The 27418-nt window shown below is 36.2% G+C and overlaps 1 protein-coding gene across 2 annotated transcripts in view; it reads right to left on the reverse strand.

Moving 5' to 3' along the window:
- CEP120 (centrosomal protein 120) overlaps nucleotides 1-27418 on the reverse strand; it is a 101551-nt gene that overhangs the window by 45634 nt on the left and 28499 nt on the right. Inside the window, exons 7-11 of one of the 2 annotated variants that reach the window (XM_027874828.1) lie at nucleotides 21786-22013; nucleotides 19874-20093; nucleotides 18407-18563; nucleotides 4137-4286; nucleotides 3123-3305 (exon numbers count right to left, since the gene is read on the reverse strand). In XM_027874828.1, coding sequence (XP_027730629.1) covers nucleotides 3123-3305; nucleotides 4137-4286; nucleotides 18407-18563; nucleotides 19874-20093; nucleotides 21786-22013 — 938 coding nt within the window. Of the gene's footprint in view, nucleotides 1-3122; nucleotides 3306-4136; nucleotides 4287-18406; nucleotides 18585-19873; nucleotides 20094-21785; nucleotides 22014-27418 lie in introns of both variants that reach the window. The other variant, XM_027874827.1, reaches the window with a different exon arrangement.

Genomic DNA, 27418 nt, shown 5'->3' on the forward strand with positions numbered 1-27418 from the left:
TCTGTTCAATTAATCTGAACTATAATTATTCTTATTATTTAGGAACTTCACTATATTTATATATCACTTTTTTGCATGATAAATACCCAACCTAGCATGAAATGTTTCCAGCCAGTTGTTCACATTTGCAAATATCCTTCCTAAAGTGGATTCTAATTCCACTGGTCAAACATCCATACCAAAAAAGTCAGCAATAATTACTTGATTGTGGAAAAAAAAAGCTTTATATTTACATAGTGTTTAAAAGTTTTCTAATTGCTTTCAGATCCATTATTTTATTTAATACTTGCAGTTCTTCAAAGTAAGCATAGCAGGTGTTTACTGGTATACTCATGAACAAAACTGAGGCCATAAAAATTAAGTTGCTATGCCTAATGGTCACAGTGACAGAGCCATAACTAGTACCTCAGTCACTAGGTATGCCAAAAAAAAAAAAAAGTCCTATCCCTCTTATGCAAAATTACTGATAAAATCAAATCATGTTTTGAAAAAATCAGCATCAATGATTGGATTTACCATCCCTCCTGGAGGTATGTGCTGGTGCTTAATGTTAAAGCAGCTTCAAGAGTGGTTGCTCTATTTCCAGACTACAAATCACAAAGAAAATATAGGAACTAAAGGTTGAAGTCTGGGCTCAGTGAAGGGAGGAGGGGAAGAGAAGCAGGAATAGATCATTTCAATTATAGATTACTAGTGTTGATCACATTCCTTCTCTTTTTCTAGCCTTTTTTTTCTTTATAAAGAGGGGGGTGGTAGAAGAAGAAAAAAAATAAGAGCTTGTGAGGTATGAAATAATTAAAAATCATGACAGTGAAGATGAGTAGGATAAGCTCACCTATAAAATAGAAACAAAGCAGATTTAAAAGAAAAAAAATCCAAAAATATGTTTGCCAAAAAAATGCTTTAAATATAAAGATTCACAACAAATCTGGAAGCCACACAGGAACTGGACCACTGATTTCACTGATACAGGGAATCCCCAGGTGAGTAAACTCAATCTACCAAAGTAAATCAGCATCTTCTTTGCAACTTACAATCTTAGAGAACTGTCTGGAGCATTAAGAAGTTAAGTTAGTTAACCAGCATCCAGCAAAAGGACAAACTGAACGGAGGTCTTTTTGGCTCTGAGGTCAGCTTTCTATGTTCAGAGTTTAATGTGAAATATACATTTTTACATTGTGAAGTGACAAGATAGGAGAACATTTATCTTCAGTACCGTAGACATTTAATATTAACTAAAATTTTTATTTAAGCATAGCTAGTTCTACTATTGTTAGGACACAAGTGTTAAAAAGAAACATATGGGGCAGCTAGGTAGTGCAGTGGATAGAGCACCGGCCCTAGAGTCAGGAGGACCTGAGTTCAAATTCAGCCTCAGACACTTGACACTTACTAGCTGTGTGACTCTGGGCAAGTCATTTAACCCCAATTGCCTCACCAAAAGAAATAAAAATAAAAATAAACATAAATAAAAAGAGTCATATAAGATATTTCTTATCCCACTATGCCATGCTGCCTCTTAGAAATAAATATACTATTCTTAAATATGGTAAGTAGCATCTACCTAGATAAGAACTAACATTATCTGCAAGGAAAAACAACTTTGAAAGCTTTACAAACCCTGGCCAATGTAATGACCAACATTTTCCAGAGGACCCATGATGAAACAAATTACTCATCTTCTAAAAGAGAGGTAGTAGACATATATTTCTGAATAGGGACACTGGATGTATTCATTTTCTTTGACTGCTACAATAATGATAAAATGATCAACAAGATGAGTTGCTGACCTACAACAAAAGAGGAAGCTCCCTGGCATCACTGGTAGTTCTCTCATGCTATGTCCTCATGGGACAAAAAAAAACAAAAATCAAGTTGCTCATGTTTCTAATTGAGAGACTTTACCATCATGAGGTTAATACTTAAATCTGCTTTCTACAACATCCCTAACCATGCTCCCATACTCCTTTTACTGACAGAACTTGGCTGGGGCGGGAGAATAGCATATATTATGAAATTGTAACAAAAATCTAGCTTAAACAGGAAAGACAATTCAACAAATGTTTTATATCTAAAGTATAGGAACTACAATACTCACTACTTCAAAATTGTAATTAAGAACAAGTCAATTACATTTTTGTAAATACCACTTAGTATTTAACATCTTTGTAATATATTCAGGGTTTAATCTGAGGTGCACATTTTCATGCTGTGGACTAACAAGATGGGAAAACATTTATCTTAAGCAAAGACATTTAATATTAATTAAAATTTATATTTAAAGACAACTGTCCTACTACTGCTAAAACATAAATATTAAAAAAGCCATCTAACATAAACTTACTACCAATGTGACCTTTGACAAGTTTACCTCCTTAGGCCCCAGTTTCCCCATTTGTAAAATTAGAGGGTTGGACTAGACATATTTGAGATTCCTTACAGCTCTAAGTCTATAATTCTACCAAATCAAATTGACAGATTTTTTTTTTCTTTTTTTGTTGTTTAGTCATTTCAGTCATGTCTGACTCTTCATAACCCCACTTAGGGTTTTCTTGGCAAAGATCCTGGAGTAGTTTGTCATTTCCTTCTCCATCTCATCTTACAGATGAGGAAATTGAGGCAAACAGGGTTAACTTACTTACCCATGGTCGCACAACTAAGTGTCTGAGGCTGAATGTGAACTTAGGTCTTCCTGACTCCAGGCCTACAGGTCTACCCACTGCACCACCTAGGTGCCCTTTTTTCTTTTAAGGGCAACATAATATTGTGGAAAGAACAGATCTGGAGTCAAAGGAAGTGGGTTCAAATCCAAACTCTACCACTTATTACTTATGTGTTTTGGGCAAGTCACTTCACCTTTCTATCTGCAAAATGAGGGCTTTGACCATATGATTTTTAACATCCTTTTTAGCTCTGAATCTATCACTCTAACTTTAAGTTTATCAAAGAATTTGAATCCCAAGACAAGAGAGAAATAGGAGGAAAACACACAAAAAACAGCATGAGAGATCACTATGCACTATAATAACAATATTTTTTTTTATTGTGCGTAGCCAAGATGAACATCTTAAGATAGTGGAAGGTTACATTAAAATAGAAATATAATAAAATAAAGATATTACCCTTGTGCTGCTGTAACAGGAACCTTTTCACTATAAGTTTGTCGCCAACACTGTTCACCATGAGCACCTAAAAATCGGGTTTTTTCTAAAGACAAGACATTTGAAAGCTGAATTCTTGCAATTCCTAGAAGTAGGTCTTTGGCCATTTTGTCCTTATGCCATAGTTCAACAAGCAGTGGTAACCTAAGGATAAGAGAAAATGTTTTACTAGAACATAGTTGAAATCACAGAAGATAAAGATTTAACTTCACTGAATTAAATGCTTTGCATTTCCTTGCTTCAGATTGAGATGACAGAACTCCTTGCAATGTCTTCCCAATCATCATTTTGAGTGAAAAGCACATGTAGCAAATATGAATAGTTATTATTATCTGGATCTATATACTTCAAAGAAAAATTATTTACAATTTGTTTTTCTAATTTCTGGTTAAGGGTTTAATTTTTAATTTTTCCCATTCTTCTTTTCAAAGCATACAAATTTGAATGGAGTTTTTTGAGCAGAGAATGCTTCCCATAGGTAATTTCAACTTTTCTGTTGTCTAGGCATGAGGCACCTCCTCTATATTCCAGATAAAAAACCTGGTACACAGAAACAAGTTAGATGACATGCAAAGGACATACACGCGTTTCATCAGTGACAGAGTCAGGAATTCATCTTTGTTCAACTTTTCAACTCTACATATACACTAAATTAGAAGTCAGCAACAGTGTTTTTCAACAGTTCTTCTCATACAAATTTTATATTTCTGCTAATTCATCGATCCAAATCCAGACCAATGAAATGATATTAAAAATCAAATCATCTTTAACCTTAAATAGAATATTGGAAGCATAACTGTTACAGATGTTAAAGGAAATCTTGTCTTTTAAAATGTTCAAAATAAAAAATAAATGTTCAGAATGCTTTTGGTTCTTTCCTATGGAATTTTCTTTATATATGAACACAAATTAATAATTTTTCATATGCAATACATTTGTGAAACCTCATTATTTAATCATACATACAGACAGTACCTCAGGAAGGTATCTTGGAGTTGATGAGGCAAAGTAGCAAAATCAAATGCACAGTAAGACTGAGGAAGAAAAACCTCCATATTTTTTCGAACTTCTACAGGTGGGTTAGTCATGATAGGAGCAGCACTTCCAAAGAACGGATAAGAATACCTAGTAAGTATAAAAATTATGCAGATTGTTAAGAGATGTGATTATATGATATAAATTCTGACTAACAGAAAATCTAACTGGAAATAATAAAATAAAATGGAAGTAAAAATGAACAAAAGGATAAGATTAATCAAGTCTATATTTATATGGGTCTCATCAACCTTCTGGATAAAACTGCACTAACTAGGTAAGAAAAACATTTTAAAATTTCCTCACAACATAATTGAATTTATGAAAATGCATCAATAAATGATGTTTACTGAACATAAAACAGTATTAGTCATTTTTGCTTTAGTGTTCAAAAAATTTCCAAAAAAGTACAGTGGCTCTGGCATCTAAGGACCTGTGTGTGTCTGAGTCTCAGCAGTGCAACTGATTCTGACTGTGGCTAAGTGTCTTAATCTGCTGGGCTTTAGTTTTCTTATCTGTAAAATGAGAGGATTAAGTTAAATGATTTCTTAGGTTCCCTCCAACACTAAATCTATGATATCATGATTAGTAACTATTGAACACAAAGTAAAATCTTTAAATAGGCTTAAGAAGAGTGTCTAATATTTCCACAGTACTAGTATATCAAGAAGGTATAGGTTCAATATTCCCAAAAGAATAAGACAAGTTTAACATTATTCACTTTTCACAGGTGAAGAAACATAATAACTTAAGTGTGAGTACTGCTTTATAGGTCCAAAGGATTTTCATATATATTCTCTTATTTGATGCTCACAACCACCCTGCAAAGTAGGGAAGCAAGTGTGGTGCAGTGGAAGGAATAAAAAGACTGGAGTCTGAGGACTGGATGTGATGGAGATGGGATCTGAACCCCTAAAAGGAAAAGACCATGTCTTTGGGATCTGGAACCCAAAAAGGAAAAACCCTGGACTTTCCCACCTGGCCAAATCTCTGGCTTTCACCTGAGGATATAATCCTATCCACTGGCCTTTCATTGTGGCTATGCCCAATCTCCCAATTCTGTTCTGTTAGCTCCCAACTGCCCCTGGCTACTTCCCACCCTTAATCCTATCTCAACTCCATTCTCCCTTGGCCAAGTGGTCCAGGCCCCTGGAGTTCTGTTCTCCCCAGCTTACTGGCCACTCCCATCCAGATCCTCCTTAGGTCCCTCCTCCAGTCACCCCAAACTACCTGGTCACTCCTGGATCCTTCCCAGTCTTTCTGTATATAAGGTCCATCTTGTCTCTATTAAGGTGCTCAGATTCTTTAAGAGTCTAGTCAAGGGCTCATATTCTTAAGATCTGGTCCACTTGCATTAGTGATACAAATGCTTAGATTCCTTAAGAGTCCAGCCAATATGGCAGATGTTCTAATAAACCTTGTTTTTGGCTGAAAGAAGGCTTGGGTCGAATTCATTCGGGCAGACCTGTGTGTTGTGATTTTGGGGTCCCAGTGATGAGGTCTAGATTCTTGGGGTTCTGGGATTCCAACACAACATGCGGGCCCTGCCCAGATGAATTCTACCTAAATCTTCTTTCAGCCAGAGACAAATTTTATTAGAGATGGGCCATACAGGTCAGACTCTTAAGGAATCTGAACATTAGTGCCCCCCGGAATGACTTATGGGCATGAGGAACTCTCAGTGTTTAAATGGGGGCCAGGATGGATCTTATGTACACTCAGATAATTTTGGGTGACCAGAAGAGGGGCTGAGAGAAAGATCCAGAAGCTGTAGTGAGTTTAGGGAGAATTCCAATGGGAATGTCTGGGAGGTTGAATAGACAATGGAACAAAGAACTGGAAGGAAAAGGTTGATAAGATCAAAGGTAGGATCAAAGACTAGGCTTCTTCCTTAGGATTTCAAAGGGAGATAGGGAGAAAACAAGAGATAAGGAAAGGCCAGTTGAGTGGAGTATAGCCTTAGGCAACCTTTTGAGACCACAGTGAGGTCAAAGAAAGTTTAAGGGTTTTCTGGGACCCAAATTCTTTTTGGGGTGAGGGTCAAAGGTCTTGGCTTGGGCCCATACCCCATCACCAGCACCCCTAAACCTCTAAACCTCAACAGATGTTAAGGAAGGAAACAAACATTTACCAAGTGCCTACTCAGGCACTGTTTTATGAACTTGACAAATATTTCACTGGATCCCACACAATGCTCCTAGGAGACAGGTACTGTTATTATCCTCATTTTACAGTTGATAAAAACTGAAGCAGACAGAGGTTTAAATGACTTCTCAAAGTCACACAACTATTAGGTGTCTGAGGCCATATTTGAACTCAGATCTTCCTGACTCTAGACCCAGAGCTCTCTATCCACTGAATCACCCAGCTCCCTTCATACCTGGGTTCAAATCCCTGCTCTGTCACTTATCTTTGTGACCCTGGGCAAATTATTTAACATCATCAGGGCTTAATTTCCTCATTTCTAAGAATAGGTGATTAGACTATGTGGCCTCTAAGATCCCTTCCTCCTTTAACACTATGGTCCTAAGTATTATTTTGGTTTTACAGATTAAAGATTTAAAAAAAAAAAAAGCTTAGGCTTAAAGAGATTTACTTGCTAATGACCAGAACACTTATGATGGCAACTCCAATGCTTCTTTGACTATACTACATAGAAATGTTATTGTTTCAACATATACACCAAGTAAAAGAAAAAGTTGGTATAAGAACTGATATCTTTTCCAATTATCTGGGTCCAATGCTGTAATTTCTACATTTGCCTTCTTTTTAGCAGACTAAATGTCCCAATTACCTTTAAAGAGCCTTAGATAACTCTTAAAATTATTCATTCATATGAACTTGCCTTAGAACAGAAGACAAAGAATGAGCTGATGCAACAATTGTACTACAATAAAAGTAAAGAATTCTAAAAGGATATTCATTCACTTCCAGGCCACATGAGCAACAAGATGGGACAGCTATTTTATCCAACTCCCCCCTACTCTTAAACCTTTCAAAAAGAAAAATCATATGACAAAGATAAAGCAAATCTATCTATCTTCATGTTCTAGGACACTCAGAATCCAAACAAAGGTTAAAAAAAAAAGCCTAAAACCTATGAACTAACACTTACTGACCCCAAGCTTCCTCAACACTCCTTCTCCAAATCCCACGCTATCAGCAAGGAGACTGCACTAGCAGCCAGGAGACCACAGCTGCTCTGAAGCAATGGGCTATAACACCACAGCATCAAAGCTGCAGAACTCTAAACTACTGGGCCAAGAAAGACAACCAAGTAGCACCAGCAAAGCCAGGGCCAGGTCAACAATGTAACACTAAAAGAGCCAGAGGTGGGTGAGAACAAGAGAATTTCTGAACTGCCCCAGTCAGACCAAAGAACTAAGGAACAGAGGGAATGGGGCAGGACACCAGAAAAGGACACTGCGTATGTGCTGGGGGAAGGGAGGGCAGTGTGTAGCAGTCAAAAAAGCCTAAAAGAAAAAGTATCCAGTGGGAAGCCTTTTTTGATCACTCAAAAGTCAGCCTGGGCAAAGACTAGGCTGGTGAACTGTGTGCTTTTAACAGCCCTTTCACTCCGGCCCTCCAACCACTTTACTCCTTCCATGAGTTGCACCTCACCCACCCCATACTATTTACCACACCTTAATCCCATCCAGATCTTCTTACTGTCTTTTTTTTTTTGTTGTTCTCATGTGGTTCAAATGGGAAATGAGAATTATGAAAACAGAATTAATGGTCTGCATAGGAAGAACAATGGGTAGAATAGAAAAACTGGAATCTTCAATGGCAAGTAACAAAAGCAAAGTAATAAAAGGGAGAACAGTAGATTGGGAAGGCAAATTGACAGAAGTGAAAGACTCTTGGAGAAGCAAGAACCAGTAACATTAAAAGGAAATATGCTCATTATGCAAGTGAAACATACTCATCTGGAGGACAGTATATATAAAGAACAATCTAAGAATCATAAGTCTCCCAGAAGAACACAACAGGGCAAAAACCCTTAATTCTATTATGAAGGAAATAGAAAAGAGCTGCCCAAGACACAGAAAATGAAATATCAATGGAAAGAATTTATAGATCGCTTCCAGCAAAAAAAACATAACAAAACCAAAGCAGCAAACTGCAAGACACAAAGTGGTTAAAGTTAACAATTCAATTCAGAAACAAGTTCAGCAAGCGATCAGGAGAAAGCCATTCAAACACAAAGAAAAGGACATTTGAATAAGGCAAGACTATTCTGCACCCATCAGCAAATATAATAGAAAGTATAGCAAACAGCAAAGAAGCTCAAGATGCAAGCCCAAGGTGACCTACTCTGTAAAATTGAGATTAACTGTACATGAAAAAAGATGGATGTTCAATAATAAAGAGGACATTTGAAACATTTTTAAAAAGAAAAACCAGAACTGAAAAAATTATTTGCTCCTCGAACATCCCAAACAATAGAAAGGCAGAAAGAATTAATAAATCCAGCAGCCAAGGACAGCAACACAATGACAGCAGAGAGAGAACAGTAATAGACTTCTTTCAAAATGTACACACAGAATGAAGGCAGAAATCTGTTTGAGGTAAGAGTAATGAAGCAGATAAGGGGAATTATGGACAGAGCCTGTCGACAACTCTGCCTAAAGGTGAATGAATTTTTTTTATGGTACTGATGGGGTTGGGATCTGGGCCCTAGAAAGGAAAAACCCTGGACTTTCCCACAAGGCCAAATCTCTGGAGTTCCCCTGAGGCTATAATGCCATCAACTAATCTTTCATCGGTGGACCTCCCTATGGCCTCAGGCCACTTCTCCATTCTCCCTTGGCCAAGCGGTCCAGGTCCCTGGAATTCTATTACCTCATTGTCTTTGGCTGAAAGAAGGTTTGGGTCGAATTCTTTTGAAAGCACTCACGTGTTGTGATTTTGGGGTCCCAGCACCCCTGAGCCCCTAAACCGTATCAGTACCATATTAAAATATGGGAGAGTATATGAAAGGGAGAGGGGAGCAGAGGGATAAAGAGGAGTGTGTGATGTGCTAGGGTTAAACCAAAGGCTAGTACTGAGGAGAAGGTGACCTCTAAAATCTCAGAAACAGAAGAGTTTACAGGGGAGTAGGTGACAAGGAGGGGAAACACTGAACAGGAGAAAGAGAAGGTATTATTTTGGTGGTGGGAAGGGGTTCCACTAATCCTATGGGTGAAGAGACATGGTCTGTGAAGGGAGATAGGAACCTTATATTGGGTGTGGCCTAGGGGATTTGGCGCTTGAAAAGTTACTCATCTTACACTGGGAGGGGGGTGTTGGAATTCCTGGGGGCAACTGGCATCTGAAGGAGTGGGAGATCATGAATACAGGGAGATTTCTAGGCAAATGTGGAACAAAAGGTAACGGGGGAACTATAGATCAGTGGTGGGCTGCATAGTAAAAGCCATGGTGAGAGGTTGGAGAAGGGATACTTACAATAACTATGGTGATGTAAGAAACAGAAAATATCAATAACAAGTTTTTGGGATTTTTTTTTTTACAAAAAAAAAGTATATTAATTACTTGTATCCCAAAGCAGAGGTTAACCTTTTTGTTTTCTCTGTCATTATCTCCTTGAGAAGTATGGTGAAGCCTGTGGACCCCTTCTCAGAATAATGTTTTTTGATGTATAAAATAAAATACATAGGATTACAAAGAAAAACAGTTATATTGGGAAAAAGCTATGAAAATATTTTTAAAACAAGTTCATAGGCTCAAGGTTAAGAATCCCTATCCTATACGGCAGCTAGGTGGCACAGTGGATAAAGCACTGGCCCTGTTTTCAGGAGGACCTGAGTTCAAATGTGGCCTCAGATACATAATACTAGTTGTGTGACCCTGGGCAAGTCACTTAACCCCATTGCCTACCAAAAAAAAAAAAAAAGAATCCCTATCCTAGAGATCATGTGTTAGGTAAGAGAAAAGTGACATCAAATCCTAGGTTTAGAACTGCAAAGATCTTGTAGATAATCTAGTACGTTAACATAGCAATTTGAGGATTTGAATCCAAGTAATTTGATTCCAAATCCAGAGCTCTTTCCACTATACCATGCTGCCTACTGAACATCCCCTGGCTTAAAATATATCAGTAAACATATTTTACCACCATTTTGATTCAAATACTTCATAAAAACACAATCCTTTCTTAATGATCTTTAATCCTTTTACTGAAAAATGACAATTTGCTTAATTTTATAACCAAGAAAAAAACTAATTATATGCAATGAGAGGTTCTGCATCCCGTTACATCCCCCCCAAAAAAAACAAAACGCATTTATCCAATGAAATTTAATAAATAATCTTTAGGTTCACAGTTAATACTACAGAAAGGACCCAAGTACATCTAGTTCAACCTTCTCACTTTGCAAATAAAGAAAGAAGACATGAGGTAACATGGTTAGTAAGTTTCACAGCACAGAACTGAATCTAGGAACCCCAATTCCAAATCCAGGATTCCTTCCATTATACAATCCTGATTTTCAGAAGTTTCAAGGTTATAGAGCTTCTTCTGTAGTGTTTTTATGAACTAAGAACTTAACTGTGCTTCCACAGCTCCAATGCTTCCCAAGGAACTTCAAAACTCACAAAACTTTCAAGTTCTGTAGAAGTTTGAAAAGAACCATTTTTGTACAGTCTGGAAAATCTTGGGAAGTTAAATAACATTCTTAGAAAATTTAAGCACAGTTTGGCAGTAACAAGAAAGACTATGTGGAATAATTTTCTTTAGACTAACTATTTCCAAAGTATTTTTCCAAATAACTTGATGTCTCAAAATTATTATATCATAATTCAAGTCAACAAACATTTATTAAGTAACTCCTATATGCAACGTATAATGTACAGGAGCAGGGGAAACAAAAATGAAGCACAATTCCTATAGTCAAGCAATTGACATGCTAAATAATCATTGATACAAGTTAGAATGGAGAGGGGAGGTTAAATGGACAGGGAAGATAAAACAGTAACAGGACAGATTACACATCTGGAATGCAGAGGAAAGGGAAATCAGGGTAAGCTTCGTGGAAGAGGAAGTGGTTAAAATGGACCTTAAAGACAAGATTAACAAGCAAGTAGTAGTTTAGTTTTGCTAGCAACACAGAAAATAAAAGAGAAGTTTCTGAAAAACAGGTGATTGAAAAACAGGTGAAAACCTGCCTTGAATGCCAGGTGGGAATAGATAGACACTGAAGGAAGGTCTAGGAAAAGGAAAAAGATTAGACATATCTATTAAGGGATTATTTTGGCAGCTGTGTGAAGATACAACAGGTAGGGCAGAAGAGACTGGTTATGGGAAAATCAGCTAGAAGGCAATTACAATGGTCTAAGAGAGAGATATTAAAGTACCCGAATTAAAGTCAGGGCAGAAAGAATAAAAATACATAGATGGTTGGGGGAGATACTATAAAGGTAGAAAAACAAAAGGACCTAGAAACTGATTGGATGTGGAGAATAGGGCAAAGGAAGAATTACAGATGACTAAAAGATCTGAAGTAGAGAGATACTACTAAAAATATGGAGATATGAAATGAAAAACAGGAGGTTTGAGGTAGCATTTAGGAAAAATGATGAATTCAATTTTGGATATGTTGAATTTTAGAAACCAATGAGAACACAAAATAATGGACTCTGGGCAGGAAGACGTGGACTCAAATCCTTCCTCTGACACTTAACAGCTGTGTGAGCACAGGCAGGTCATGTGACCTCTCAAAGCCTCATTTTCTTCATCTGTAAAATGAGAAAGTTGGACCAGCTGGCTTTTAAGATCCCTTCCAGTTCTAAATCTATGATCTACATAGAAATGTTTAGAGAGCATCTATGGTCCTGGAACTCATAAGAGGTTTTAGAGAGAAATACAGATGTGAGGATAATTTGTAGAAAAGAGGACCAAGGACAAAAACTTGGTAGAGTCCTATAGTTGGGGGCAAGGTGGAAAAAGAGAATACAGTGAAGAAAACCAAGAGGGAACCATTATAGAGGCAGCAGAAAATAGAGAAGTGTCAGAAACCAAGGGACAAGTGACCATTAAACAAACCTTGGCAAAAAAAAAAAAAAAGTCAAGGAGAATGAGGACTGAAAGAAGCCCATTGGATAACAAGAGGTATTAAGTGACTTTGAAAAGAATGGCTTTGGAGGGACTGCTAGATGGCGCAGTGGATAGAGCTCGTGCCTTGGAGTCAGGAGGACCTGAGTTCAAATGCGGCCTTAGATCAAACGCTTAACACTTATTAGCTGTGTGACCCTGGGCAAGTCACTTAACCTTGAATGCCTTGCCCCCCCCCCAAAAAACAACCAAAAAAACAAAATTTGGGGGCAGCTAGCTGGCACAGTGGATAGAGCACCAGCCCTGAAGTCAGGAGGACCCGAGTTCAAATACGGCCTCAGACCAAACACTTAACACTTACTAGCTGTGTGACCCTGGGCAAGTCACTTAACCCCAATTGCCTAAAAAAAAGAAAGAAAGAAAGAAAGAAAAGAATGGCTTTGGGAAATAATGGATCTGGAAACCAGAATATAAGAGGTTGAGGAGTGAATGTGATAAAGAAGAGGCAATAAGTTTATACTACTCTTTCTACAAGTTTGGAGGCGAGAACAGAGAGACAGAAGAATAGCTTAAAGGCGAGTTTGATCAAAATGCTTTGTTTGATATTAAGATAGCCTAAAAAGGTCTACTTTTGACAGTTTACATTTACAGCACTTGGCCATTTATATTCACTTCTGACACTTACAGCAGGCATGCAACAGACAAATGATCTTACAACAACAGCCTCTTTCTGGAGCCCACGTTAGGATTCACGTCCCTTTTCCTCTGTATCATAGCTTACAAACTCAGTCTGGCCCATGGTCTTTCAACTCCAGGGCAATACTAAAGAGAAACCCTTTTTGGAAGCTCAAAGATACTGACAAAAATAAGGACAATGGGGACACACTTAATTACAACAAAGGTTGATAAATGGTCAAAGGATATGGACAGGCAGTTCTCAGATGAGGAAATTAAAGCTATCTACAGTCATATGAAAAAATGCTCTAAATCACTACTGATTAGAGAAATGCAAATCAAAACGACTCTGAAGTACCACATCACACCTATCAGATTGGCCAATATAACAAAACAGGAAAATGATAAATGTTGGAGAAGATGTGGGAAAATTCGAACACTAATGCATTGCTGGTGGAGTTGTGAAATGATCCAACCATTTTGGAGAGCAATTTGGAACTATGCCCAAAGGGCTATAAAAATGTGCATACCCTTTGACCCAGCAATAACACTTCTAGGGCTATATCCCAAAGAGATTATTAAAAAGATAAAGGGACTCACGTGTACAAAAATATTTACAGCAGCTTTTTTTGCGGTGGCAAAGAATTGGAAATTGAGAAGATGCCCATCAATTGGGGAATGGATGAACAAGTTGTGGTATATCAATGTAATGGAATATTGTGCTATAAGAAATGATGAGCAGGCAGACTTCAGAAAAACCTGGAAAGACTTGTATGGTCTGATGCTGAATGAAGTGAGCAGAACCAGGAGAACATTGTACACAGTAACAGCCACTTGTGCGATGACTAATATTGATAGACTTAAACCTTCTCAGCAACACAAGAATCTAAGACATCTCCAAAGGACCTCATGATGGAAAATGCTAACCACATCCAAAGAAAAAACTATGGAGTTTGAATGCAGATCGAAGCATACTATTTGCTATTTTTTTTTCTATTGTGTTTTGTTTCCTCTTTCTGGTGGTTCCTCCTATTGGTTCTAATTCTTACTTACAATATCACTAATGTGAAAATATGTTTAATAGGAATGTATATGTATAGCCTATATCAGATTGCTCGTCTTGGGGAGGGAGGTAAGAAGGAAGGGGGAGAAGAATTTAAAACTCAAAAGCTTATGGAAGTGATTGTTGGTAAATCAAAATAATTTAAAAAAATAGAACAAAGGAATGGGATTATGGGGGGGCACCTATAGTGTAATTATAATGTGATAAGAATATGTTTTCTAGTGAGGCTGGCAAATTGGCTCCTCCATCCTAGGAAGTTGGAAAGCATTTTGAGCAAGGTGGTTACTCTGAACAGAACTTTCATGACATAGAAATTCTGATATGTTTATGGGAGGGAGTTTATAGCCATTTCTATAAAATGCTGAACCACCAAATGTTCAACAGTAAGACAGCCCCTCCAAAAAGTATGAAGGAATTATATAGCCCTGTATTATAACAGTTTTCATGTAAAAATTAGATTTCATAATTTCAATTGAAAGCACTTTTTCTAACAATAAAACCTACTCACTGTAAACAACATTCCATACTAACAATCCTACCCGTGTTCAAGGCACTCCACAACCTTGTACCATACAGACTTTAGTTTCATTTCACATTGCTAACTCCCACACATTGTGTTTTACAATCAAACTTACTGCTCTGTTCCCCAAATATACCACATGTAGACAGGTTGACTCATAATGCCTATGTCTAAAACGTCTTCCCTCCCTTCTTTACCTGGAGAATTTCTTTCTGTTGTTTAAAGCAATAATGCCACTTCCTTCATGGACTCTTCCCCAATACCATTAGTCTGTAACAAACTTCATCTTTGTACCTCAGATAGCACTTTGTTCTGCAATTCCCTAATCATATAATATTATATATTATAGTTAAAATCCGTGCCTGTGCCTCTTTTGTTCTTGAAGTTGTGAGCTCTACATTTAACCTAAATTTTTTATCTCTTCCAGAACCCAGCACAGCACTCTGTGCATAATGGGCACTTAGCAAATGTTTCTGAATGAATTCTAGAGTACACACTCTACGGAGTGAAGAATACTAGTTTCTAGATCCCAGATACCATCCTGATTTTAGTTCCAGGTCTATTAATACATATGCTTACCACTTTCAGCTGACTAGCTCACCAAATAACATAAGCCATAAAATCCACAGAATGCTAGAGCTGGAAGGGATCTTGAAGATCATACATCCCAACTCACTCATCTGAAAGATAAGGAAACCAAGGCCAAGAAAGATTAAGTAAAAGAAATAGTCTGCACTCTCTGTCCACACTTTTCCACCACCCATACAATCCTCAAAGCCCTTTCAACAGATCGCTGAGGACTGAAACTATTCCCTTCAAAATCACCGATGACCTTATTGAAAAATCCAATGGACTTTTTTTCTGTCTTCATCTTCCTTGATTTCTCTGCAATACATGACACTGTTGAACACACCCACCTACTCTTCTCCCCTTAGTTTCCTTGACCCTGCCCTCTCCTGGTTCTCATCCTACCTCTCAAATTGCTCCTTTTCTGTCTCCTTCACCAGCTCCTCTTCCTCTTCCCTGTCCCATATATCCTTCACACCAATGCCAGAGAAATTCAGGCCTGCACAAAGGAGGCAGGAAAGGATAGGACAAAATCCAGTTACAGTGAGTATTTCTGTTTGGCTGGATCTGAGGGCAACTGAAGGAGAAAAGGACACAATAAGCCTGGGAAAGTACAACGCTAAGAGGTTGTGGAGGGCCTTAAACGTCAGGCCAAGCGGTTTGTATTTTACTTGGTAAAGAAGGGCAGCTTTATTTTGTTTCATATTTGTATGACTATTGCACACACCCTGTTGAATTTAATTTTAACTTGTCCAAGGTCACACCATTACTCAGCATTAGGGCTAAACTGAAAAATTAGGTCTTCTAACACCTTGACCTGTGTCCTTTCCATCACACCAGATCTCACCACTCTAAAAACAAAAAAGCCTTCCTTCAATTCTCCTATGAAAACAAGCTTTACTTCATGCCTAGATTTCTACAAAGTATACTTTATATGTGTGATCACCATATCTTTACCATCTCTTCTGGCTTCTGTACCCACTACTCTATCAAAAAATAATTTCTCAGGCAGGCTCTACCTGATTTTTTCATAACATTTAACCCTGCCAAGCCCTGCCCCCCCCAAATACCCCTTCATGAAGTCTCAACTTCCTTAACTTTCCTGACAGAGCACTCTTCTTGGTTGTGCTCCTACCTCCCTGCTACTATTTCTTATTTTCATTCACTAATTCATCTAATTTGTGCCATCCTCTAAGTAATGGTGAATCTTGAGGTCTCTCCTCTGCCAGGAGGAGCTACCATGTAAGGCAGCCAGGCCACGCAGCAGATAGAACACTGGGCCTAGAATCAGGAAGACCAGAGTTTAAATCTGGCCTCAGATGTTTACTAGCTAGGTGACCCTGAGTAAGTCATTTAACATGTCTGCCTCAGTTTCCTTCATCTGCAAAAAGGAGAATAATAATAACACCAACTTCACAGGGTTGTTATGAGGATAAAATGTGATAATATTTGTAAAGTGATTAGCACAGTGCTTAGCACATAGTTGGTCCTCTATAACTGTTAACTATTATTATTAGCTATTACTTCATTGTTGGTCCTCTGGAATCCTGACAGGTCATTATACTGATCAGAGTCCTTAAGTCTCTTCCTGATTCCAGATCCAGCACTCTTTCTACAAATTTTTGTATTAAATATATCGGATAAAATTCTGACATCTAGCCTCTATAGGGAATTAACATAATTTACAAAACCAAGAATATTTCATCAATAGAATCAGTCACAGAATTTCAGAGTTGGAAGGAATCTCAGTGAACATTTAGTCCAATAAATACTTTTTAAAAAGAGGTTCCCTATTCCCCAATTGATAAATGGTAAACAGGATATAAACAGGTAGTTTTCAGAAGAAATCAAAGCTATATATGTTCATATAAAAAATGCTCTACATCATCTGGCCTCTAGTCTTTTTTTTCTCACTAAACTATCCTTTAACATACTTTCACATGCTAAATATAATCTTCTAAATTTGCTAAAATAATCTTCTCATCGTATAGTTCTGAGGACGAGACCCTCCTCCTCTAAAAAACCTGTAGTGATTCCCTACTGTATAAAATACAAACTGATCTTTCTGCCATTGCCCTATCTTTTACAAAACTCCAAACTAGGGAAGTGGGTGGCATGTATAGAAAGGATCATGTGTGGAAAGAGCACAGGTTTGGAGTCAACAGACTGAGGACTGAATCCTTGCTCTGCCACTCACTGTGTGACCTTGGGCAAATCATTTCACCTTTTTGGGCTTCAGTTTCTTCATCTGCAGAAGAAAAGACTGGACCAAAATCCTCGGAGCCTGACTTTCTAGGCTCATTTCATTCTACTCTCCTTCAGATAGTTCTTGCTCCAGCCAAATATGATGAGTGCACAAGTTCCCTAGGTCTGCCTCCCCTCTCCCACTTCTGCAGCCATGCAGGCCATCATCTATCCGTAGAATAGACTCCCTCCACCACATCCACACCTGCTGCAATCTTCCTTTTCCTTCATAACCTCGCTCAAGAGCTGTTTCCTTCATGATGCTGCACCTGGTTTCTAAAATGACCGTTCTCTGGATCTCTACTATGCCCAGATTACTTTAGACACTGCATCAGACTTATGTCCATTTTTCTATACCAGAATAAACTGTAAGCTCTTTGTGTTTTCTCACTTTTGTATCTCCAGTGCCCATTACAGTGCCTTGCACTTAACAGGTACCTAACAAATGCTTATTTAATTGAAAACTCTTATTTTCTTTCTGAGGAAAGTTCTTGTTAGGGCAGTAGGAGCAGCTGCACAGAACAAGGCAAGGTTTCAGAGGCCAAATGCTAACTGAAGTTTGAAGGAGAATAAGCTAGATCCATAATACATTATCACAGAAAAAAAAGGAAACATTCAAAGTCAGGAGAGCTTCCTGTATATTTACTTAGTTTTGTAATTAGTTTATTTTTGATTTGTGAACAATATATTCAGAATTCTGATCTGTGTTTTCTTAAGAAACAGAAATTATACATCCTAGAGGTCACTAAAATGTTCATGCATTGTTTATTTACAAAATACCCTACACCTTCTGGCACTTGGCAACAGTAAGATCTGAGAGCTCTGATAAATAAATAAATAAATACATACATAGGATCTTTATAAACCTTAAAATTCAGCTCAAATTCTTTAAACAAATATAATACCAAAAATAGGGGAAAAAAGGAATCATAAGACTATGTACTCAAAGATGTTATAAAGTTCTCTTTTTTAAGCAAAAAAAAATTTTTAAGTAAAAATTTTATGCCTTTTTTATTTTCTCAACTTCTCAAAAGAAAATAAGAGGCATAACTCCTTTTAAAAGTGTCTAAAACAAGATTAAACCATACCTTAACATACAATTGACTGGAAAATCAACTTCTAGGTCATGAATACTTCTTAAATCTATTGAAAAGCAAAAATGATGTGATGATGCTGGGACGGCAATCTTTTGTCCCGAAGTCATCTCAGAAGCACTGGATGTTGTCACCAGATGAGCTTGAGAACCTGATGTAGGAGAATTCAAAGCTGACATGAACACAATAACAAAAGATAAAATTTCAGTAAAAGTTTCACAAAGGTATCCAATCCATTTAAAAATGACTGTTTCATTTATCCATATATAGGGAATTGGAATATTCCCATTCCAGTTTTGAAAAGGAAAACAGAAACACAAAAACATTTGAGTGGCTTGACAAAAATTACCAGTTGCAAGATCAGTCAAGGTTCAGTTGAACAATCTAAGTCTCAGTATTTTAATTGACTATCCTACCTGCCAAAATGAAGAGAAAGCAGTTAACCTTAACTCAGTCTTCCATTACCAAAGAAAGTATTTTATAAGACACACTGTACAAAAAGTACAATTTACCATAAGAACCAGTTTAAGTACATTCATCTCTGAATCCTTAAAGGTATCTAGCATTGGCAGGAAGTGACTTTTATACACTAAGCTTAACATTATCTTTAGCATGTATTGTGAATATAAAAAATTGCTATAAAATATGTTATTTGGCTCATCTGGGGACAGATAAGAAGTAATTCTTTTGAAACAATTTCCTTAGTTCTTACTAGTGTCCTGAAAGTTGTTAGGCTTCGTTCTGCCTTTTTTCTAATTTTTGGTCCACATCCACCACTATAGGAAATTAGTGGTGAAAAAACTTCCTCTACCAATAAAGATAAGCAGCAATTCTGCAAGTTATTGTCTTAGAGAACTGCCTGCAACACTGATAATTATTTGTTCAGGGACACACAACCTGTTAGTGTCAGGGTGAGGACATGAACTCAGGTCTTCCTGTTTTCAAGATTGAGCTTATTCTGCTTCCCACTTTGAAATACACTGACTGCTTAATAAACACTTGTTGACCCAAAGTGAATCACAACAAATGAAAAAGTTTACAAAATCAGATTCAAGTTTCAGGCTTCAGTCACTTTCTCTCAATTTAATGGAAAGAATCAGTCACAACTATAAAACTCTATGACTAGATGAGGATTCCAAAAAATGGCTTAATTCCTAATTCACAATACATTTTTTTGGCTTGAAGCACATTCTATTTTACAATGGTATTGAATTATTTTTTAACTCACTTCCTATGTGCAAGGCCTACCATAGCACCTTGCTCACAGCAGTAAATGCTTAATGTGTGTTGAATGGAATTATTTAAAATTTTTCACCTAGAAGACTGATTAGATATTTTCAATCAATTATTGTAAACAATAAAATACAATTTTTACTTCGAATTTATAAAAACCTTCTGAACTTTCTAAAGAAGTTACATTACTTAGAAATGTGATGAAAAGTTACTAAAAAATAAGCTTACCCTTTTGATTTACTTTTATGTCCTTGTCATACTGTAAGCTTTCTGCTTCACTTTCTGTTGCATCATCTTTAGTTGGTGGTGACTGGTGATTTTGAAGTTGAATAGGTGATTGAGGAGTTGGTGATTTCTCTTCAGCCAATGGCTTCTCCTGTATAGGTGTTAAAACTCTCTTCTTCTTCGAGTGCTCTTGTTCACACTGGGTCTTGAATTCAACTAAAGGCTAAATAATTTACCGAAAGCACAATCTGAAATTATTTTCATTTACCTCCATGCAAATCTGAGGTTACTTTTTAAAATGTTACCTTTCAATATTCTGATTCTTTCTAAGTTATTTTTCCCATTTTAGATCTTCTTAAATTATTTTTGTTCATGATTTCTTAGACACTCTAGTACCAGAAAAAAAGACATGACAAACAGAAAGGATTCTGATATTTAGAATGCCAAAGCATTCCTAGTGGGGAAGGCAAAATAATTTAGGAGAAAAGTATACTTTAATTAATAGAATGGCTTAGGGGACCTCTTGAGGGAGGTTACCCTTGGCCATGAATGAATGGGTAATTATCCCTTGAAATACTATCAAGTGAGAGAAAGAAAGGATTATACTTTCTTTCCTTGTATTTTATTTCTCTTTTCTTCCTTTGTTTTCTATTATTTTCTCAACAATTTTCTGGTTTTTATCTTACTTTTCCAGCCTTTACTAATCAGCCTGCAAAGAACCAACTACTAAAAGAAGAGCAATGCCAATGTAGCTCCCATATAGCGATGTATTTTGTTGTTGTTACTAAGTCATTTTTCATTCGCGTCCAACTCTCCGTAACCCCATTTGGGGTTTTCTTGGCAGATATACTATAATGGTTTGCCATTTCCTTCTCCAGATCATTTTGCAGATGAGGAAACTGAGGCAAACAGGATGCGGTGACTTGTCCAGGGTCACATAGCTAGTAAGTATCTGAGGCAGGATTTGAATTCCAGAAGATGAGGCTTCCTGATTCCAAGCCCAGTGCTCTATCCATTGAGCCACTTAGCTGCCCTATTAGTGTATTTAGGATGCTATAAAAGCTTATATAGTCTCTGTCAATAGGCCAGTATCAGTCACTGTAAAACACTAACAGTGCCTTATATTAAAGGACTGTGTCAAAGTGGATTCAATTTCTCTTAATAATTCAAGGCTCACTCCCATGCATCAGGGCTTCCAGAGTTTATGGAGTATATTCTCTCAACAGAAAACTGTCCTTTCTGTCAAAATCACTGAAAATGAGGAACCAATAAAAGTGCAACTTCACTAACAGAATTCCTACAGGGGAAAAAAAAGAATTCTCCCATCAAAATCAGTATTACCTAAGATTAGGAGTGATATGAGCTTTTCAGGAAGCCAAGTCAAACATTCTTATTTTAGAGGAAATAACACAACCTGGGCCAACATTTTAGAATAACAGTTCTAGGCTCATATTTCTGCGGTACTGTAAACTAGTTACATTAATTTAAATTTTTATATATGATAAAATATAGTAAACAAAGTAATTGAAAGCATCAATACATAAGCATTTATTAAGTACCTACTATGTGCCAGGCACTATGCTAGGCGCTAGGAATACAAACAAAGAATGAAATAATCTCTGCAAGAAGCTTATATTCTAATGGGAGAGACATCAAGTACACACCTAAGTATAAAGAACAAATATGAAGAGAACAAATACAAAGTCTTAGAAGATAGTCTGGGAGGGAGGGCAGGAGCAACTGTGGAGAAAGAGGGAGAAATAAGGAAAGATTTCAGGTAGAAGGTGGTGCATGAGGCACACCTAGATGGAAGAGAGGAATTCCATGAGGCGGAGGTGAGGAAAAAGTCCATTCTAAGCATAGGGGAGAGAGGAACAGAAATCATGAGAGAGGAGGAGATAAAAGCTATACTTGCCTGGGCATTTATGCCTTCTCTTTGTAAAGCCACAGATACTCCTACAGTAGGTGCCAATTCCAATGGAATAGGGGGAAGTTTTTGTTTGGCTCTGTTGGGTGGGTCAAGGGTAAAAGCACCTTCAACTGCTACAGGGCGCTGGTTGATGTCTGTACTTCCTTTCTTCAATAATCCAGTTAGTAGAATTTCTGTGCTTCCAAGTGATTGGTCTCCACAGCACAGATGAATCTTTTATGGAAGAAGAATTTCTAAAATAAATCTTTAAAAAATGCTTCTCCCTCTCCACCCCCACCCCATCAACTCACTAAAAATATTTTAAATTTAATAGAATAAAAATATAATATTACTCCCCCAAAGGGGGCCATTTAAGGTTATATGCTTGCACAAGGTCATAGCCATACAATAAATATTAACTAAATTTAAATTGATCTATACAATTGATCTATACATAGTTTTGAAAAAAACTAGCAACCATATGAAGTTATTATTAAATTCATTATTTTATTTTGCATTTCTATATCTTTTTAGAAAAAGTTTTCCACCCACATTAAGAAACCAGGTCTCAGATACTGATTTGCAAAATTGCTTTATCATTAATATATATTGATCAGCAACTGAAAGTTACTTTCCTGAAAATACAGCCTTAGAATTAGGGTTTTAAGAAAACAGAAGAGTAAAATAAAATCAAAATGGCTATAATGAATAGGTCTTATTTAGCTATGTTATGAGACAAGTTATATCTTAAATAAAAGATTTATAAAGGTTCCATCTTAAACATAATCAGCAGTGCGATAAAAAGAAAAAATTCCAAATGAGCATGAAAAAATGAGGTCGAAAGTAAATACTTTATCTTTAGAAGAAAAACAAGAAATGATTACTGATACAATATATTAAAATAGATGTTCAATAGGTATTATTAACATGAAAAATGTAACATGATTATAAACTTTCAATAACTAAAATAAAATGTGACACTCTTCACACAGAAAATGAATAAAAAATGCCAGATTATAAAAACAGATAAATAGTACCTAACAGGCTTCTAATTTAATTATAGAAATCACAAGTCAATGTTGTACATAAAACAAATATCGGGGGGAAAATTTTATTGTAGGAGTTTAAATGAAATAATGAGGAAGATTTTTACAATATGAGAATCTCTCATTCACTTCTTTTTAAAACTTAACTGATATTTTTTATGTCATTATAGTTTCCTCCAACATCCCCTTCTCCTCCCTCCTAGAGAGCCATCCCAATATAACAATAGCACATTTTAAGAAACAAAAAAGAAAAAAATCAGGATGATCAAAAAAAATCTAAAAATATGTGCCATGCACCACCACTTATTGGGTATCATCTCATATCTCTTCTTTTTTATAATTTTTTTTCATATCTCTTCTTTTAAGACATGTTTGTTCTTTATGATTTTGCGTCACTCACTTTTTTATTGTTTTCAATTTACATTGTTATTGTTACTGTAATGCTGTTTTATTTGCTTTGCTTCCTTCATTCTACACCAGTTCATGTAGATCTTGCTATGCTTTTAAGTATTCATCATATGCATCATTTCTTATAGCACAGAATGAATATTCCATTACACTCATATACCACAATTTATTTAGTTATTCCTCAATTGACAAGCATCTTTGTTTCTAACTCTTTGCTACCAGAAAAAAGAGCTACTCTAAATATTTCAGTGAATGTAGGGACTTATATCAATGGCCTCCTTGGGGTATAAGCTTAGTAGTGGAATCTTGGTCAAAGAATACAGACATTTTAGTCACTGTAGTATGCGAAATTTCTTTGGAGAATTGTTTGTTCACATACTTGACCATATCTCTATTGGGAATGGCTTCTGGCCACATATTTTCATATATCCGTGTATGTTAATTGTCTGTATATCTTAGATACCAAAACCTGAGCAAATTAAGTTTGATACAAAGATTTTTTTTCCCATTTGACTGCTTATTTTTTCCTAACACAATAATTTCATTTCTGCAGCTTTCAGTTTCACGTAATCAATATTGTTTGGTTAAGAATACATTTCCTTCCAATGACTTAGAGAGGTATATGATCTCCTTTTCTAAATTTTTTGTAGTACGATCTTTAATACAGATATTCATCTTGAATCCATTGTGGAATATGAAAGATATTGGTCTAAGCCTAATTTCTGCCAGACTGCTCTCCACATTTCTCAGTAGTATTTATCAAAGAGAGAGTTTTTCCTAAGTGATTTGTTTTCTGGTTTATGGCTATCTAGGTTATAAAGTTCCATTGTTTTTGATTTTGTTTCAAGTATAAATGAGTTTTGTACTTTGTCAAAGATATCCATTGAGATAATCATATGGTTTTTCATGTTTTTAATATTATGTTGACTGTTTGCACTAATGCTGAAATACCATCCTTAGAATAAATCCAAAGTGGTTATGATTAATGATTTATTGGATGAATCACTGTAGTCTACAAGAGGATTTTATTTAAAATTTATGAATCAATATTCATTAATATTATTAGTCTATAGTTCTCTGTGCTTTTTCCTTCCCTGGTTTAGATATTAGGACTATATTTTTCTCATAAAATGAATCTGGTATGGTGCAAGATGGCACAGATGGCACAGCTGGACCTGGGGTCAGGAAGACTTGGGTTCAAATCTGGCCTTAGACACTAACTAGCTGGGTGACTCTGGACAAGTCATTTAACTGCTCTCTGCCTCAGATCCCTATAATACAGGGATCATAATAGCACCTTCCTTGCAGGGTTGTTGTGAGGATCAAGTGAGATAATATCTGTAAAGAGCTTGGCACAGTAACTGGTACCTATTAGTGTTTAATAAATGCTTGTTCCCTTTTCCCTTCAATATTTAAGAATAACTTATGTAGTATGGGTACTAGCTGTTCCTTAAGTCTGATAGAATTCTCCTGTTGTACTAATTATTCCCTAAGTCTGATATAGAATTCTCCTGATGAATCCATCAGAACCAGGAGTCTCCCCGCCCCCGCCCCTGCCTCCTCCCTCTGGCTTCCCCTTCAGCAGTTCCTTTAGAGTTAGTTCTATTTACTTTTCGGGGATTGGGTTATTTAAGATATCTATTTGGTCTTCTATGTGGATGGGTATTTCAGCGTTTTTTTTTTAAGTAATCAATTTTTTGTGTTCTGTTTCATTAGCATATAACTGTATAATAGGTTCTAATTATTCTTTTTATTTCTTCTAGTTTTGTTATAATTCACAACAAAAACTTGTTCATTTGCTACTTTATTGACTTGATTTCTTTCCCTCTTCTTTTTAATCAAATTAGTTAAAGATTTATCAGTTTACTGTTCTTCTCAAAGAAACAGTTTTCAGTTTTACTTATCATTTTTACAGACTTTTTGGTTTTTGGTTTATTTCTCTTTCAATTTTTAATGCATCTTTTTATGTTTATTTTATAGATCTGTAAATTTTTTTAAATGCATTTTTATTTCATTAATCCTTTAACATATATTGATAGGAATATGTATCCCCTCCACCCCAGGACTATTTTGGTTGCATTCCAGAAATTGTTATATTGTTTCTACAATTTGTCCTTCGACGTACTTCATTATTTAGGATTTCATTGTTAAGTCTCATTTGGGTCTGTCTTTTGTTTGTGGTCCCTAAACTGATTAATATTTTTATTACATTTTAGCCTATAAAGGTTATAATTGTTATTTCTGCTTTTTTACATTGCTGACAATATATCTGTGCCTTAAACACATGGTCAATTTTTGTGAAACTTTCATGTGGTGCTGAAAATATTCTTTAGCAATCTCATTTAGAAAACACCATAAAGTTGTTGAGCTTTAGTCTCTCCAGTCAATTCGCTCAGTTCCATATTTTCTCTCATTTTTCTTTCTGTTAGATTTATCTAAAACCGAGACAAGGACACTGAAATCTTCTACCACTATTTTATTACTATCTATGTCTTCTTGTCCTTCAGTTAATGTTTCCTTTATAAATTTAGACACTAAGGTATTTCAAGGATATAAATTTAATACTGATATTGCTTATTGTCTATAGCTCCTTTCTAGCAGAATGTGGCTCCTGTGTTTATCACATTTTAGATTATGAATGTTTGTTTTTACTTTGATTTTAACTACTGCTCTTCTGGATTCACTTGATATATAGTAAAATTATTCTGGCCCTTCGGTTTTGTCCTGCATATGTCTTGGTTTTCTAAATGCATTTCTTATAAGCACCAGATTGTAGAGTTTTACTTTCTCATCCAATTAGTCATTCTTTTTCATTTGATTAGATTATTAATCAATTAACATTTAAAGTTGAGAGTTAAGATTATATTGTCCTCCATTTGTTTCTATTTTCCCCCTCTCCCTCTAAAAAGAGGGCATTATATTTCTTCAGTTATTTTAGTTTAATCTATTTAAAGATAACTCTATTCCTATTGATTCTTTTCACCTCATCCTCAAATACTCCCCCTTCCATCTGTTACTCCCTTCCCTAGTTTTGAAATTGTGCTTATTAGCTGCTTTCTTTCTTGCTTTTATTTAGATATTTCATTCTTCATCTTTTTCCCCCCTCAGCTGTCAAGAAAAATCTTCCTTTCTCCTCTTCAACTTGCTTTATTAGTTTAAGATTTAATTTTCTGTGGCTTTTTCTGAAAAAATAAAAATAAAAATAAAAATTTCTTTCTCTCATTCTTTTCATTAATTTATCTTCCCTTTTTGTCTATTCTACTTTTGTCCCTTACTAATTTAGTCCTTCTTTGACTTCTGTATTATTCATGGAATTAAAGCTTCTAGGATACATATTTTGGGTTTTCTTCTAAATAATTTATCATCTTGAAGTTCTTGCCCCCAATTCCTTTTCCATTGTCTCATTCTTAGAAATACCAATTCCTGCAGGTGACAGAGAAAATATTGCCACATGGTAAGCACCTTCCTATGTCCCTGGTTGTACAATTCATTATTGTCCTTTGCTTTCCTTTTGGTCATTCCTCCCCGCTCCTCCCCGCCGTGTGCCTCAAAATCTCTTTCCTGGGTCCATATCCCCCCACCCACTCTTCTGGGTGTCACTTGTCCCCAAAAGCTCTGATTCCCTTTCCTGAGGCAGGATGAGTGGTCTCTCTAAACAGCAAATCCCTATAGATTATACCCACTGTAAATTCCCCATTTCCCTTTATAGAATATATCTCTCTTTTCCCATTTGAGCATTCATCAGTGGTACTTCCTCCCACTACTGAAGCAAGATTTCTTCCTCAATTTTTCAATCTCTCCCTTAGTTCCTTTGTCTCATATCCCCAGGAGTCTATCTTCTTCCTTAGACATCATAGGAGTTAATTTTCCCTTCATTGTGAGCCTCTGATTTGATTAAGGTACATCACATAATCCCATCTATCTTCTTCCTCTCCTTTCCCCTTTTATGCCCCCTTCCATTATATAATTTAGTAATATTAAAAAAAAAAAAAAGACAAACCAAAACAAAAACACCTTGATTCACCACTAGATTAAATGCATGATGTTTCAGGCCTGTTTCTCTACCATCACTTCTGACTTTTGCTTTTCACCCTTGTCACCTTGTGTGCTTTGGTCAGCTAGGTGGCGTGGTGAGTAGAGTTTTGGACCTTAAGAAGACCTTAGTTCAAGTCTAGCCTCAGACAT

This window comes from Vombatus ursinus, unplaced genomic scaffold (assembly GCF_900497805.2).
Source record: "Vombatus ursinus unplaced genomic scaffold, bare-nosed wombat genome assembly UNPS02014807.1, whole genome shotgun sequence".
NCBI classification, from domain to species: Eukaryota; Metazoa; Chordata; class Mammalia; order Diprotodontia; family Vombatidae; genus Vombatus; species Vombatus ursinus.